General features: G+C 43.9%; 1 protein-coding gene across 3 annotated transcripts in view; it reads right to left on the bottom strand.

Annotated features, from left to right (window-relative positions):
- Positions 1–201: 201 nt before the first annotated feature.
- ZMYND11 (zinc finger MYND-type containing 11) overlaps positions 202–17,690 on the bottom strand; it is a 685,469-nt gene continuing 667,980 nt past the window's right edge. For all 3 annotated transcript variants that reach the window (XM_086941507.1, XM_086941508.1, XM_086941509.1), the window contains exon 17: positions 202–2,695. In XM_086941507.1, coding sequence (XP_086797633.1) covers positions 2,573–2,695 — 123 coding nt within the window. In that variant the 3' untranslated portion in view covers positions 202–2,572. The remainder of the gene's footprint in view (positions 2,696–17,690) is intronic.

Genomic DNA, 17,690 nt, shown 5'->3' with positions numbered 1-17,690 from the left:
GTCTGTTCTTTCAGTCCAGACTTAGTAAGGTGGTCCATACCAGCGCTTGCTAAAGGTTAGTGTAATAGTCCTTTCTCGCCCAAATGGAGGCAACACTCCCCAGCCTCCCTGCTTCAAAATGGCACGCCAGGGAGGCATCCTGCACGCAATGCATTTTTTGGATCTGAGCATTCTCTTAGCTTTGACATATGAACCGACAGCTTTTGTTTAAATACATTTATTAACAAATGTTAACACATTAAGTGACTCTATATGCTGCTAATCAGAGCCAATAACAAAATGCCAGAATGCATCATAGAATTGGACAGCCACAATGAATAATTACAATGTGCATAGTGGCTAAGCTCAACATCTTAATATAGTTGTATCATTTGCTGTGAAGTAATGTATAATATTGATTTCTAAAACAATCAATTGTAATTTGTTTTGCTAGAATGCATACAGAACGAGGCCACTTTTTCACTTTTTTCCAGTAGAACAGTTCAATTTTTTTTTTTTACACTGGAGAAACTTAGAAATGTGCAGCTGAATAAACAGACAAAAGAAGAAAGCCAAAATAACACAAATATTATTTTCATGCAGATACCAGGTAAGTTTTACATTTTCTGGAATGATTTACACCAAAATGTCTTTCCACAATTATTTACTTTCATAGGGGTGGATCGAAGTTGTGGAACTCTAAAAAATAATCTAACAAGATTTTCACAGAGATAAATTTACAAAACCATCAGGGTGTCACTGTTATTTCATAGAAGGCCCATATTCACAATGTAATTTTTGCTTTTCCCTGGCAAAACCTGGAGAAAATGTGTTTAACGGCTTTCATTACAAATCCTCTGCTGCCATTGTCTAAACGCATTCAATAAATATCAAAGTTCTAAATAAATATGTACATTTGTCTCTATTTTGTTCAAAAATATCTAGATGATTAATGGTAATCTACAGACTTAGACCAGGACCACCCTCAGAAAGAATTTAAAGGTCTATTACTAAGGGGGTATAGCCCATTTTAACAAGGTTAAAACATTTTTTCCAAAGCAAAAAAAGAAATAAAGCCCATCAAGCATTCTGGACAATGAATAAACCAAAGTCGTTTGTGATCAAAAAAGGTAATTCCACTATCGATCCATTCCTATTGTTACTGCTTCTTAATTGAGATATTCTGCAAAACACAGAGTTTTCACAAATTACAGCATCTTTAATACGAGAAAAGTGACATGCATTTGTTTTCATTATGAAATGGCCACAGAAATATGAAAGCAAATAGATCACTTCTATCTGCTGATGTTGAACATAGGGGCATATATTTGATAACCAGTAAATGTGTGACATATTAAAAACCTTTCTTTTTCAATTTCAGCCATCAAAGAAATCTGAGCACATTCTAAGTTGTCACATGTAGGTGGATTATTTTGCATTTCAGGTGATTGATATTAGATGACTTAAGCAATTATGCCTTAGTATTTAGGCTGTTGGCTGTTCTTTGGGAACAGAGATACTGTCATGCAGCACATCAGTGTTTGATATTAGAAGAAAGCACCTTAAATGATATATGTTTTGTTGGAAATACAAACTTCTTCTGTGCAACGTAAGTGCTTTTTGTTCCTTTCATTACTGATTTTGCAGCGGAATATGTACTATGCGGTAAAAGGCATTCAAAGTTAAATGAGGGGGAAAAATGCAAAGTAACTGACACGCCTCAACTAAGAATCCATGGGTGCATATAAGGTAGTATTTGGCTTTTATTTTTTTTAAACACGCGCTCCTTGTTTGGACAACAATGACATGTGCAAAATTTAAAAATTTAAATTAAAATATTCATTTTTCTCTAAGATCCAGCTCAGTAAAAGATTAATTCCAATTCCCTGAAATCTTAACTAGGAGTTCAACACTAATAATTTGTTATAAAATGTATATATAGAAAAGAAAAAATGCACCAAAAAGTGACTGGGAAATAATCAGGAAAAAAATATGCAGGACTAGCAGCACCTGCAGTGTCAACCCTGTTCCCTAATTTTAATCATATACCCACTGGTATTACCAACAGATAATGCCTTTAGACACTAAATAAAGCTGAATAAACAGCTCAAACAGGTTACGAAATAAATGGTACATCAAGGTAGTATATTTTCATGACATTTGAAAAAGTTCTATAGTTCGTTTTACATTCAGATCACCGTTTTAAATGTTCATTTTGTAATAATTTGCATGTCTGTCTTTCATGTGATCTGCTTTACAAGTTAAAATCTCCATAAAACCCAAACATCTTAAAATTTGCTTGAACCATAAAATAATTTCAAGTAAAATATTGTAAAAGAACACATTTCACTGATGCAATTTTTTTCTAAGTGATCCTATTCGAAAATAGGACTTATCAACTGAAGATGACGTTTTGAAACTACGGTGCAAAACATTTTACGAAGATGAGTTTAAAAGCTGGTGCAAGAACAGGAAGCAAATTCTAAGCAATTTTGGCTTCTTGGAAACAAAAACCGCTGTGTCTGGGAATAATAACACCTCTGTGTTTCAGAACAGTAACAAGCTTGAAAACTACTACAGAACTTTTTAAGTTTCATCTTTTTCTGCGGCAAGTGCGCTTGTGTTCGGCATGCCAGTGTTCCTGCTGACACTTGATAGAGCAGTAAGATGTGTTCCAGCAGCAGTGATACATGGCTTCTTCTTCACAGTTGTAGCACTGCGAAAGAATAAAACAAGTTTTCCTTTATCAACCATCATATTTTCTATGTAAATAGTGATAAACCTCTAAACATTAGACAGCGTTTGCATGTCCGGACCATCTTCTGATTTATTATGATATGGTAAAAACCCTCTTGCGTTCCAAATTATAAATGTGAAAGATGGATTTAATTTTAAGGTACCAAACAAAATTCCTATTCTTTCTTTCAATACTTGCATAACACTTTCTAAAAAATGAAAAGAACATATGAATTTAAGTAGACAAATATATTAAGCAGTTAGCCTTTTGCTGTTTGCAACTGATGCTGGTGTGCCATTTTATATGCTTTCATTTGTAATGCTCACCTTAAAGTTGATTACATTGTTTTCACATTTATCTGAAAGTAAACTAGAAAATAAGCATAAAACATAACTCAGGAAATTATCTTTATGTGCAGTTTTTGCAATAAACGTAAATAAGGAGTTTCAGGAAATAAAAAGAAAGTAAAGAGGGACATAAGATGTCCTACCTTATGTTAAGCATAGAACAAGCACTGGCAATGCCAATCGGTCCCGCCGTTGGGATCCTATATGTATTTAGCTATGTAGCACATAAGCGGAGGGAAGCGTGACACTCGGCATTTTAGCTGATGGCGGCTGAGGGCTTCTGCTGGCTCAAAAAGCGCCTTCCTTATTCATACGAGATCGGTAAATTTAAACTGGGTAGCGGTAACCTCTTGTTTACAGTGCTTAGAAAGTGCAGAAGAGTGGTGTGAAGCGCTCTTAATAAAAAAGTTATCACCAGCAAAGGCTTGATATGAAAGAACCCAAAGAGCCCCAATGGGTAAATGCACAAAGAGTCCCAGCCCCACTCCCTGGGGTTTGGCACCGAGGACTGTGTTTCATTTTGCCAAAAGATGCAAAGAAATCAGAGAGAACTACTTTTTTCATTAAGTTTCATAATTTTTATTTTAAAGCGAAATCTCCACCCACCAGAATTTCAAAGCACTGGACAGAGGAGGGAGTGAGAACACCAGGAATAAGTCAACCATTCATAGACTGATAACATAACAGAGGAAATATTGTACCCTATGTGATGAGAGATTTAAAATGGATACCAACAGAGTACAAGGAAACTAAAAACTGTGTACATTTTAGACAGAGTACCCAGTGTTCAGTGTATCACCAGTCCCGTGAGACTCAGACTACATGTATGATTATACTGCAGGGGTGACCGGCATGTTGGCATCAGTGCCGGCATGCACACTTTGGTATACTACAAGCCCCAAAATGCAACAGAAAGGATTTTAGAAAATATCATTCTCACAGAATGAACATTTATACAAGCGACAATGAGATGAAGAGAGGATGAGGTGAAGAAACAATGTGATGCTCTTGAAAACATTTTAAAAACATGTTAGGGTAAAAAAACAAAATAAACCAAACAAAAGAGAACATGCAGTGTGTGGGTTGCTGCTCGTTCCCGCTGCAATACTAGCCGCGCTGTTTTTAAATAAATATTTTATGTTGTGTGCAGTCAAGATCGAGTTAGCAGTTACCGGCATATTCCCATAAAAATATATTATTAGGTTCTACCGTTTCAAGGACACAGGTCACAGCTATCATGGTGAAGTAGCCCGAAAGGAAGATGATGGGGCACTTGGTGTAACTGAAGCACTCCATATCAACCAGGTAGGTGAGCATGGTGAAGAGTGTTGAGGCACCGCACCGACTAGATGCCAAACCAAATGCGAGCAAAGCGCAACTCTTTGGCCGCGAAGTACATTAGGCCATGGGCACGCAGGGGGCGCCCAGAAAGTGGTAGCCTACATAGGCGGCACCCACAATGCCTGCGGGCAGGTGAAGTGTTTCAGCCGTGCCCCCGCCCTGGAGCAGAGTAGAGAGCGGCCCACGCTGCTGGTTCTGGTGGCGTCGTGCTGGGAGTGCCGCCCGCCTCCCACTCCGAGGTGTTTTGGGCCACACAGAGCACCCCGGCCCCATGCACACAGAGCTTGCAGGGGGCACCTAGAAAGTGCTATCCTACATAGGTGGGCAGTTGAAGTGTTCGGCCGTGCCCCTGCCCCAGAGTAGAGAGCAGCCCGCGCCGCCTTATTAATTTGTGTGCTGCATAATGCTTTGACACAGTGCATCCAAGTTAGGCCATACTGCTTCTGTGCCAAGCTGGATGGGATTACAAAAGCAGAAAAATACCAGTCAGAGGGCACACTATGCTAAGCACAGATTTCCAGGTTATGTGTTTCTAAGCCACGCCCCTAATGACATCGGCCACGCCCCTTTGAGAGACCACCCAGTTTTTTCATCCCACTTAAAGCCCTGTCTAAACCTCTTAAAAAGTGGGATTAAAGTCCCGTGGCATGATACGGTTCTCTCTGAGGCAGGGACGCCTCATTCAGTTATGACTGGGACAGAGAGGTTGATGAGAGCACGTGCAGGAGTATTCAGATGAAGATTATTGGCGGGCTCGGCTCTCACAGCCGCGCTGGACCTCCCTGGTTCGGCCTCGGGTGACTTTAACGTCTTCCTCGCCCCTCTTTGCCTGTCCGACCCACCTCTGCCCATGTTGTGCATGTCCCGCAGTGGGAGAACCGGCGCTGCTACACTGTCTAGCTCTGCCCATGTAGTGCCTGTTAAGAGCTGGTAGTGCTAGGGGTAGCCTGACGCTTGTCCGCGTGCTGCTGCTGCCCTCTGGTATGCCAGTCCAACACTTGCGGACCGAGCCCAAGAGAGGCGCCGGACAGCTCTGTCCGTGCTGCTTACCGTGGCTCCCGTGAGTCTGTAGAGAAGGTGGAGAGGGGCAGTGCCTACCCAGTCGGCGAGGTCTCAGCCTGGTACCCGGGGAGGCGTTCGACTGTCTCAGGAGGTGGCAGGTGGACGCAGACCCTGGGAGTGTGTGCAGCGGAGCAGGACGACAGCAGCTGCAGCAGGTAAGAACATCTCAATTCCTGGATGAGCGCACTGTATGCACTTGAACACCCGGGGCTGGCATCGGCCTCGAGACGCCGCCAGGCACGTGGGCTGTTGACACTAGGGACATTGCATTTAACAATGTAAACCTGTTCAGGGACTCGCTGGAAGAGCAGGGGGTTCTGCACGATGTTCTGCCCACTGTTTAAATGGTGACGAGGTTTGCCATTTAAACATAGCATTATTGTGTAGTAATCTCGGTAGCTCTTGCCACTTAACTTACACGCACAGAAGTATGTTGCATGCACCTTTCTACTGCTCCATAGTGCACCGACATGGCGATCCTGCAGCTGCTGCCGTTGGTGGTGAAAGCGGATCACGTGATGCTGCCTTCCGTAAAGCCGTCCAGTAAGAGAGCAGTCATTGCGTGCGCGCTCTTGTGATTAGGCTGCGTGCCAGAAAAAAGTGCGGCGAGTAAAGGGGCCAGTAGCCTTGGAAGGATACAAATGACAACATAATTGTCATGAAGAGGGACTAACACGCCTTAAACCAATTGGAAGGCAGCATTTACTGACCTAAGCCAATGACAAAGATAGGCGGAAACTTGGAGGAGCTTCCCCCACTATAGAGTATACAGCATCTCTCATTGAGACAGCGCATGCGCTGCATAGGCGAGACCTACAAATGATGAAGTCTTGGGAAATGTTGTATTCCATTGAAAACCAAGGCAGAATTATTTAGCATAAACATATATTAATTCTCATTGTAGGAACTGCCTTCACCCCTCCTGATTTTCTGAATTCATTGTGTAGGCTTTAGAACCTTGTGCACTTTACCACTTCAAACCAGTACTTAGGCCTCCTGCTAAGAAAAATTGGCCTACACCTAATAGGCACATTTAATTTACTTGTAAGTCTGTAGAATATGGTACTACAGATGCTCATAGCGTGCAAATTAAATGCTAATAGTGGGTATGCAGTTCTCATTGTGCCACTCACTAAAGTTGCCTTTTAAAACACGTATCAGCATGCCACTGTAGCTTGTAGTGCAGCTTTGACCTGCCTATCTCTCCTATTGACTAACACTAGGTTACCTTTTTGTATTTATTAAGTAATAACTTTTAATTGATAGCAGATTGAGAAATAGTGTTTGCACTCAAGTGAATTGTAACTTAAAATCATCTTTAATGGTAAAGTTTGATTTTAAGCCACTATTCCAAAAATGGCACTTTTTTTTTTTTAGTTAGCCTTTTCTTGTTCTAACCAATTGTGTCTTCTGCCAGTGTCCTGAGTCACATGAATGTGAATGGCTCTGCTGTTGGGGTTTGTGTATTCAATTCCAGACATTGACATAAAAGGGGGCTAGTTAAGGACAGCATGGGTCATCCTAATTGGATGACTGGGGTGGAGCTGTGCCTTGCCCCACTTACACTTCAAAGTAATGGCCTCCAGCACACACAAAGGAACTAGAAACTAGTCTTTTTTTACCCAAGACTTCTTGCAGCCTTATTAGGGGAAGGGAAGAACTTTGCAGAACCAGATGTTCTGGTAATATAGCAAATCCTCCCAATTTCAAAAGCCGGCTCCAGGTACAAATACTGGACCTCGAGAGCCACTCTTCAGTATACTCCTGGACCTGTGGACATTACAGAAGAAGTACTGCCTTGCTCCCCAGGGAACTGAGTGACTCGAAGTAGGCTGATCTCCTGTCAGAGCCACAGGGACACAACAAGCTCCAGAGGCCTCCCTGCAACTGCCCAACTGACTTGCCCGAGCCCTGCAGGAATTATTTCCTGATCCCCAAGAGGTGCCTCTCTAGGTCATGGACCCGTGGCTGCATCAGTTGAGCTCCTGTGAAAAAAGGTGGACTCCTGAAGTTTTGGGCTCTTCGCAACTGGGAACAGAACAGTTTGCATTGATACTCTGCTGAGAAAACGCAGAGCTCTAGTGAATCTGATTCTCTACTGTGTCGGATGTGGGGTGTCCGGGTGAGGGAGGTGGAGCCAAGAGCTCTGGAGGGCAGTGGTTTATGTATGATGGTACTTGGTCGTGGAGGGCTTTGTAGGTATGTCCCAGCATCTTGAATTGGCATCTTTTCTGTCGGGGAGTTAGCGGAGGTCCTGAGGTGGCAGGTGATGTGGGTCCGTTTAGGCAGGTTCAGGATGAGTATAGCCACTGAATTCTGTATTGTCTGGAGTCTCTTCGTGAGTTGGGTGTGGCTCCTGTGTACAGTGAGTTCCCGGACTCCATCCGGCTGGTTGATAGGACTTGAGTGATGTTTTTTTCTCGGGTCGATGTGGAGGGTGTAGAAGCTGGTGGAGGAGACCGAGTTGATCCGTTTCATTGAGGGTTTGCTGTCCTGTATGGTGTCAAGGTTGTGGGCATTGTATGTTGGAGTGCTACCAAGTTCAGCGGGCCACCAGGTGTTGCTCCACGTAGAGGTGGTGTTTACAAAGATCAGCACTTCAGTCTTGTCAGTGCTGAGCTTCACAGTTGATCTTCATCCAATCAGCAACGTTCGTCATGAAGTTAAGGAAGTTGATCCATGTGGAGGGTCTGCTGAGAGCCAGAGGATGAGCTGAATGTCATCAATGTAGGATATGATGTTGAAGTTGTGTGTTCTGACTATGTCTGCTAGGGATGTCATATACGTGTTGAAGAGGGTGGGGCTGAGGTATGAACCTTGAGGGATGCGGCAGATGGTGCGCTTAGGGTCAGAGGCGAAAGGAGGGAAGTGGATTCTCTGGGTCCGTCCTGTGAGGAAGAATGCAATCCATCAGAGGGCGTCTTCCTGGATCCCGATGTGATGCAGTCTCTTGATGAGTGTGTGGTGAGAAGGTGTAGAACCCTGCGGAGAGGCCGCGGAGGAACAGGGCTGCTGATTCTTTTCTGCGAATAGGGTATGGATGTAGTCGGTGGTCTCGGTGCTGGAGTTGGCGCAGAAACAGGATTGCGAGGCATCAATAAGGTTGTTTATCTCCGTGTGTGCGGTGAGCTGTGGGTTGATGGCTTTCTCAAGAACTTTGCCAGGGAATAAGAGCAGCAAGATGGGTGGGTAGTTTTTGAGTTTGCAGGGATTTCTTTGGAGGAGGGGTCTGACTTATGCGTGTTTTCATGCGCCGGGGAAGGTGGCTGCTGTAATGATGGATGCATTGAGAATGGTGGGGAGTTGGAAACTGATTTCCTTGCTTCTGAGGTTGAAGAGGCGGTATGGGCAAGGGTCCGTGGGTGTTCCAGAGTGGATGGAGTTCATGAAGGCTGTGGTGTTCTGTGTGGTAAGAGGATGCTGTAGAAGTTGGTGGTTCGGGATTCGACGTTTCTGTAATTGGTTGAAATCTGGGTTTGGAAGTAGTTTGCAAGTGTGTCGCAGAGTTCCTGTGAAGGAGAGATCATGTTCCAACGCTCTGAAGATGCGGAAGAGTTCCTTGCTGTGTTTGGCGCCTGCTTCTCTGTGGTGTGCCAGGGTATCTTTTGTCGTGTCTTTGAGTTATTGGTGGTATTCGATGAGAGCGGACTTGAAGTTGGCTAAGTCTAAGTGGTCTCTGCTGGTGCACCATCTTCTCTCCAGTCGTTTGTAGCTGGGTTTCTTAATCCTGAGTTCTGGTGTGAACCAGCTGGGTGTTAAGGTCTTCGAATGCTTGACTGTCGGTGTATTTGGTGATCTAGGTGGTGAAATTCTGGACTGCCTGTTCCAGGTTGGCTGTGAAATCGTGTTGAGGGTGTCCTCCACTGGACCAGAGTCACTGTGTTCAAGCTGTGGAGGAGCTGAAAAGCCTGGTGGTGGTGACTGAGGATCCAGTGATGGTGAAGTCGATGATGGCGTGGCTGCTCCAGGTGAGTTCTGTGACACAGCTGTATTTGACTCTGTCACTGGCCATGAAGATTGGGTCAAGTGTATGTCCTGCGCTGTGTGTGGGGTCGGTGACTACCTGGGTGAGGCTGATGTTCCTCATAAATTCCAGGAGGTTGGAAGAAATGGTGTATGTGGAATCGTTGAGGTGGAAGTTGAGGTCACTGAGGCAGATGTAGTGCTTTGTGTCGATGGCTAGTGGGTCTATTTGGCCTGCGGTCTATGTGCATCATCTTGTAGCCATTGGGTGTTGCAGCCGAGATGTCCGGGGTAGAGGAGGGGTTGAGACAAGTCTCTGTGATGAAGATTACATTGGGGCGAGGGTGTTGATGGTGTATCGTGTGGTGTATCGTGTGTTTGCAAAGAGATCAGGAGGCATGGCGGTGGTAGCTGCTTACATGCAGAGGAGGGAAATCTTCATCTACCCATGCATAGACCAGACATGGCTAGGTGTAACAAGTCGTGTTTGCAAAGAGATCAGGCTTTGAGCAGGAGGCATGGCGGTGGTAGCTGCTTAATAATCAATCAGACAGAGAAGTACTCCTATTTTACTTACATTTCGAAACTAAATCTGACCTATTCTTCAAGCGTGCTGCAATGTTTGCACGTTTGTCTAAACCATGCCTAATATCAGGCCACCCTACCTCATTCCAACTCGACCACTACGCACTGTTGCTGCAGGTTGGTTACCAACGTAGTTACATAATGTTAAGTAAAAAACAATTTTAAACTGTATAGTTGCACAACTCTTGTCAAGCACTCAAAAATATAAACACACCACATTTAAAAGCTTCTAATTCAGCTTTTTACTTTTGTTCAAATAAATTCAAATTGATTCACCACAAGAACAATGTATAAATATACACATAATTTGTTTCGGTCTTGAACCTGATGGAGTGCCATTTTGTACAATACTTAAGACCCACTTGTCTTTTACGATGTTGCACCACTCGCCTCGGTGTGCTACAATACTTTCGCACCCACCGGAGTAGGACACGGAGTAAAGGGAAGCAAGAGTTCATTGTTTTTCCATTTTTTTTTCAACCGCTGGACGAGGAGTTTCTCTCTCTCTCTCTCTAAGGCAGGTCCGTGAGCACGGTAATGTGATCTTCTTTGGCACTGTTGGTAAGTTAACCAATGAGGGGTTTGAATCCACTGTTGGCAGTCATATGTATTGAATCTACGTCAGAATTCTTTCCATTTCTCATTGCCCATCACTTTGAGAGCATCTTGATCCCTTTTCATATTCGCCATCTCGCCATCCGCATGGGTGCCGAAGAGAGAGCGTTTCAACCCAAATGGTTCTTGCTCAGGGTACCCTGAGCAAGACCTGTTTGGGTTGAAACGCATTGGTGGTGGTTATGGTGAAATTTGCACTCATGCAAATAAATTGATATTGAGGCAACTCATTCTCTTGGAGTGCAGTGAATCTTTGATTCCTTTTGGTGATACATATAAAGGAGGGACAGTCCACCCTCAACACAGGCACCCACTGTGCAATAGAGCGCACTACAACTGGACTAGTTGTTGGTAAAAATATATATGTATATACATACATATATGTGTATGCTTTTAGGGTACCACATATTTTTTTAAAGGTTTAAAAATACATATATATATTGTATTTGATTGGTGCTTTGGGGTCCCCGCACCTGGACGGGGCTATTCTGTGCTTATGACCATTGATGAGTATCACCCAGAAGAGAAATAAGGTTTTTTTTCTGATTAGTTTAGTTTCTTCCAAATAGTATGATTGTCCTACGAATGTCTAACGTGCAAGAACTCTTGTACATGGGTCTTTGGTTGCTGTAAGAGTGCTGGCAGCTGCATGGTATGATTATTACGGAAGTGTGAGGTGACCGTGGAAAGAAACTGTGGATTTGCAGTGAAGGATCATTTGCCATAAGCTCTTGCATTTTGCAGATCCTGCATAGCTATGTGGTTGCTCTTTGAAACTAAGTTTTTAGTGTTTATATCTTTTTTTCTGCTTTATGGATTGGCTTGAAGATTCCTTCATTGTGTCTGTTCCAAGTTTAAATTCTGCATTGAAACAGGTCTAATTCTGATTTGCCCCAATTGCCGATGGAAAATGCTACTTACCAGTATGCATCGGTTCTTGGCATGTAGAACTGCAGATTCACACACTGTGCATAGATTGCCATCTAGTGTTGGGCCCGGATGTTTGCACTTTGCTGTTGTGTTGGTAGAAGTCTTTGGAAGTCACGAGATAGGTGACTCCTCCTGTGGACAATAGTACGCATGGGCATCGACTCCATCTTCAGATTGTTTTTTCGCCACGAAGGGAAATGATGGAGTTTTGTAAGAAACAGAAAAAGATGCCTATGTGATGTATCTAAAAAGGATAATACTGGTACAGATAAAGGTATCCGGGGAGGCAGGTGGGCGTGTGTGAATCTGCAGCTCTACATGCCAAGAACAGATGCATACTGGTAAGTAGCATTTTCCGTTCGAGGCATATGAGCTGCAGATCACACACTGTGCATAGATTGCATAGCAGTATTCTCCCTTAGCAGCGATCACCAATATCTGTTGCAGTAGTTTGAAATAGTGTTTTGAGTACAGCTTGGCCCACACTAGCTTGTTGTTTTGCCTGCACATCTACACAATAGTGTTTTGTGAATTTGTGCGGTGTAGACCATGTAGCTGCTTTGCAGATGTCATCTAAGGGAAGGTTGCCTAAAAATGCCATGGAAGTCCTTATTTTGCGGGTAGAGTAGGTTTCCGGGGGAATAGATAGTGTACATTTTACTTTGTGATAGCAAATTTGTATACATTTGACAATCCACCATGCAATTCCAGACTTTGATATGGAATTGCCTTTATGTTGTGGTGGGAAGGATACAAAAAGTTGTTTTGCAGAAAGGTTTTCTTCTGTCAAACACTGACAACTCAACAGATTGGTTGAGATGGAAGGAAGAAATAACTTTAGGAAGGAATTTGGGATTTGTTCTAAGAACCACTTTGTTATGGAGGAGTTGTAAAAATGGTTCTTGAATAGTTAGTGCCTGTAGCTTACTGACTCACATTCAGGTAGAGGTTTGAATGGAGGACCCATTAATTTAGTGAGGACGATGTTTAGATTCCACACTGGTACCCTTGGAGGAATTATTCTTTTGAGTCCGTCCATAAATGCTTTAATGGCAGGTACCTTGAACAATGACATATGTTGTCTATTTTGCAGGTAAGCTGCTTTGGAAGCAAGATGTAAGGTTGGCACAATAAGTGCTGCAACCCTTAGAGGCCTTCCCTGGACACAGTGCCCTTGGTACCTATGGTATCATTTACAAGGGACTTACAGGTGGCCAAAGAGTGCCAATTTGGTATCAATGCAGTTTAGGGAAAGAACATAGGCCCTGATTGGAGGGAACCCAGGGCACACTCAGTCAAAGCACATTAACAGTTTGGCAAAAAGTGGGGTCACCCATGCAAAAAGAGAGCACTTTCTTACAGGCATGATGAAGGGGGAAACATGTACAAGCCCTTTCAGAAACCTATTTACAATAGGGGACTTAAATAAAGAGGGCTGGTCAGGCAGCCACAGGAAAGCGGATAGAGCAGAAAGATAACCCTTGAGAGTACCGAGAGAAGAGCCCTACTGGGTAAAGGTAAGAATAAGAAAACAAGTTACTTACCTGTAACTTTGGTTCTCCTGTATTGGAAACTTTCATAGATTCCCATGCAGGTAACATTCCCCGTCGTCGGAATGGGAGTCCCCGGTATACATAGAATAGCAATAGAAACCATCACCAAAACAGGCCCCGGCTCTTCTCGTTTTGCAACCTATCCACCTCTTTTTGTAAAAGAGACCCAAAAAATGAACAACCAATCAGATTAATCTCACCCCTTAGAACCCTCCTGAGAAAACCTCAGATTTTCGTAGCCGTTGTGAAAACACACCCCTGAAGATGGTAGAGGCCGATCTTTCCAAGGGGAGGAGGGTGAGTCGCATGGGAATCTATGAAAGTTTCCAATACTGGAAAACCAAAGTTACCAGTAAGTAACTTGTTTTCTTACTCCAGTATTGGAACTTTCATAGATTCCCATGCTTGTATCAGCAGTTATCAGCACATTTTTGGAACCATGCCCATTGTAAAACTAAGAACAAAGCAATAGCATATGCATCATAATGACAAATTCAATGGTCAATAACACACTTAGAAAAAACTTAGCAAATATAAACGCAGAAGGTTAAAAAGTGTGCAAGAGCTGAAAAAACAGTAACGTGGAAGGAGGGATGAAAGGGAAAATTCACCACTACTGAAAGAGGTTCCTCAGGACTGCCTGGCCGACTGCTGTAATGCCTAAACATATGGGTACTGCTCCAGGTCGCCGCCCTGCAGATCTCCCGGATCGGAACTCCGGCAAAGAGGGCTGTCGAAGAAGAAATTGCCCTCATGGAATGAGCACGGAGCAGCCCTTCCAGAGGCTCTGTGACAATACTGTATAGCGCTGGTAGTCCAACAAGCAATCCCCGGCTTGGAAAGGGGAAAACCCCTTGTAAGTGTCACTAAAGGATACAAATAGTTGAGAAGGCTTCCTGAAACCCTTAGTACGTAGGAGATAGAATTTTAAGCACCTCTGAACGTCAAGAGTGAAGTGCCTTTTCTGCGGGAGTAGAAGGTTAAGGGGAAAAAAGTTTTAAGTAAATTAAAGTCTGAAGGCACTTTTGGTATGAACTTTGGGTTGGTACGCAGTATCACTGTACCTTTTTTTAATTGAAAAAAAGGTTCCTGAATGGTGGGAGCTTGCAGTTCCCCCGATGTCAAGGCTAGCAGAAGTGCTACCTTCCAGGAGAGGAATTTCAACTCCGCCCGATGAATAGGTTCGAAGGGAGGTTTCATGAGCTGGGCAAGAACCAAGTTACGATGCCAAAGAGGAGGAGGAGGCTTGACTGGAGGGAAAACTCTGAACAGGCCCTTGAGAAACGGTTTACTTATCCTTGCTGATTAGAGGGACGGCCCTGAAGATGTGTGTCTGAAGCGAGAGATGGCTGCAAGATGACCCTTAATAGAAGAGTGAGCCAGTCCCGATTTTGTTATTGAAAGAGTATATGGAAGAACTTCATGCGGTTAAGACTTAAAAGGATGGATACCCTTTTGCTGGCACCAAATGCAGAAACGCTTCCACTTCAACTTGTATGTCTTGTTGGTACTTGGGACTCTAGCCTGAGAAAGCACCTCTCTACATTCTGTTGAAAAGGTCAAACCAAGAAATTCTCGCTGCTCAGGAGCCATGCTGAGAGCTGCTGAGAGCTGCAGAGACTGCGGATCCGGATGCCAGACTTGGCCCTGGGACATCATCAGCAGCAAAGGAATCGGCTGCAGCGGAAGTGAAAGGTCCAGTGAAAGAAGGTGCAGTTCTGTGAACAAAAACTGTCGAGCCACACAGAAGCTATCAGAATCATCTTGCTGGGTTCTGCTTTGAGCTTCCTGAGAAGTCTAGGGATCAGAGAAATGGGGGGGGGGGGTGGGGGGGGGGAGTAAACAAATACGCCTAACGAGGCCATCGAAAGCGCATTTCCCAATGATCCCGAATGGTGAAGCCTGCTTGCGTAGAATCGTCATTTTTTTGTTCTCTGGCGTGGTAAAGAGATCTATTGAAGCCCTGCCCCATCTACGAAAGGCCTTCTGTTGAGTGGAGTGGTCCAATTCCCACTCGTGGCTGACCGACTTCAGTCTGCTGAGCATGTCCCCTGCTCTGTTGAGAACACCTGGAAGGTGCTCCGCCTGGAGTGATACTTCCTGACGGATTGCCCATTCCCAGATTGTCTGGGCTTCTGTGACAACAGTCTAGGTCTGGTGCCGCCTTCCTTGTATACATAATGCATGGCAGTCGTATTGTCTGTACGTATTAGAACAGCAGACTGCTGTATTCGTGGAAGAAAAGCCTGGCGAATCGCTCTGAGCTACAGTAGATTGATATGTAGAAGACTATGCTGGGGTAGCCAACGGCCGCTTACATGAAGGTATTGTAATACTGCCCCACAGCCCTCTAGTGAGGCGTCTGTAGTTATTATGTGAGGAGCAGGGGCGATCCTGAAGGAAAGGCGCTGAGAAATGTTTTCCTTGCTCTTCCACCATGATGCAGAGTCCATCATGGCCACGGTAACTGAGATCTTTTCGTCGAAGGACCCATCGAGTGGATGCATCCGCAACCTGCAGTGAGGAATCAGAGGTATGCAGGAGGAAATGGACCCCAGGAGGGACTTGTAGAGGCGAACTGAAAGTGACTGTTTTTTTAACAACCAAGAAGCCATGGTCATCAGCTTTTCTTGCTTCTCCAGGGTCGGAAAAGCTTTTGATGGACGTGTCCAGAATGGCTCCCAGAAATCTGTCTGTTCTGGATGGACAGAGAGTAGACTTTTCTCCGTTGAGAGGTAGTCCGAGATTGTTGAACAGGCATGTGCATGCTATAGCTGATTCTTGTGCTGCGTGCCTGGTAGGAGCTTTCAGCAACCAGTCGTCCAGATAAGGGAAGACCTTATGATGTTTTCGAAGAAAATCTGCTGCCGGAGCTAACACCTTTGTAAAGATCCGCGGAGCAGATCGGAGTCCAAAAGGTAAAACCTTGAACTGAAAGCGGCTCTTGGCTACTGTGAAGCGAAGAAACCTCCTGTGACCTGGAAGGATGGGTACGTGAAAATAAGCATCCTCTAGATCCAATGTGGCCATGTAATCCCCTGAGTTGAGAAGACAAAGGATGTCCTGTAGAGAAACCATCCGAAATGATTGTTTGATGCGATAGGTGTAGAGCTCCCTCAGATCTAGAATAGGGTGCCACTTTTCTAAAGTCTTCCGGACCAGGAAGAACCAGGAGTAGAAACTCTCTCCCCGCTAAGAGATAGGGACCGGTTCTATCGCTCCTTTGAGGAGCATTTGATGGACTTCCAACCGTAGAAGACGGAGATATTTTGATACAGTGTTGCATGGGGGCTTGGAAGGTGGCGCTTGGACAAACTCCAGAGTATGGCTGCATTGAATGATCTTCAGCACCCAACGATCCAATGGTATTTGTTGCCAGTTGTGGAGGTAATGTAGTAGTAAGTAAGCTTTATTCGATTTTTTCAGATAAAATCATAAAAGCACAACAAATATATCAATTGAAAATTCATATACGTGATTGGTACAAATAGTCGCTTACATAAACATTTAAAAAAAACAAAAACATTCATTTGGGAAACGGAATAAAACACCATTATTGTAAAATTAAGATTCAATATCATCACACAACGACAGGCATCAAAGTACCGGGAGGAGAAATGTTTTGCCACATAGATTTTCTGTACCTTATTACCGACTTTAAAAAGCATGAAACGGCAAAAATAACATGGTCGTCTTCTAGCTGTAACAGTTTTTGAAAGGCTGATCTGCAATTTCTTAACCTCCATTGTTTTAATAAAGGTTTCAAAAAATGTTGTCTAGGGTTTGTATATAATTTGCAGAAAAACATAATGTGTATGTTAGATTGCGCTGCGATGTTATCACATGGGCAGATCGACTTACTGGATGACCAGTTGTTCATATTAGGTAAAGTGACCATGCGATAAAAAGTCCGCAGGCGGGACAGAAGCATTCGGTGGTATGGGCTGGGTACCATGGCCAGGTAGGTTTGCAAGCCTTCGTTAGGGGTAATTTCCTGAAAACTTAAGACTGTATGTCTTCATTTTTCAAGGTTCCATCTCGCAGTTTCTAAGTGGATGGTCATCATTTTTTTTTTTTTTTTAATTTTTGGAAGACCTTTATTGACAAAAACCACATACAATACAGCAACAAGCCCGAGGGCTAGCAAGTACAGTACATTGCAACATAAAGGGTACTAAGGATATGTAACAGGACCAATGAGGTCTAATTTTAAAGATTTGTCCTGTAGTATAGACAGAAGCAGGATATCGAGGAACAACGAGTTAGATCTGGCGTCATAGGAGCAGGATTGACAAATAGGAACTGTAATACCCCCTAGCAATGTGCCTGTCGCCCAGTAAAAGGAGTCCCGAAATATAGAGAGTAAGAAAAGAATCCTAATCTATAACTCTCAAAAATAAAGAAAGGTGGGGAGGAGCCTACCACCCGTCCCTCGGCCCCACCGTCCCGCAAAGCCAGCAATAACACAGAAGGAGAAGCCCGGTGAAATGAAACAGTAAAATCAGGATGAATTAGAGTACCAAAATCAACACATAGCACAGTCAGGAGCAGCGACACACCACCCACAAGCCCAGGTCA

The sequence above is a fragment of the Lissotriton vulgaris genome, chromosome 10 (assembly GCF_964263255.1).
Source record: "Lissotriton vulgaris chromosome 10, aLisVul1.2, whole genome shotgun sequence".
Taxonomy (NCBI): Eukaryota; Metazoa; Chordata; class Amphibia; order Caudata; family Salamandridae; genus Lissotriton; species Lissotriton vulgaris.
Note: the sequence above shows the minus strand (reverse complement) of the source record. Positions and strands in the feature narration are given on the sequence as shown.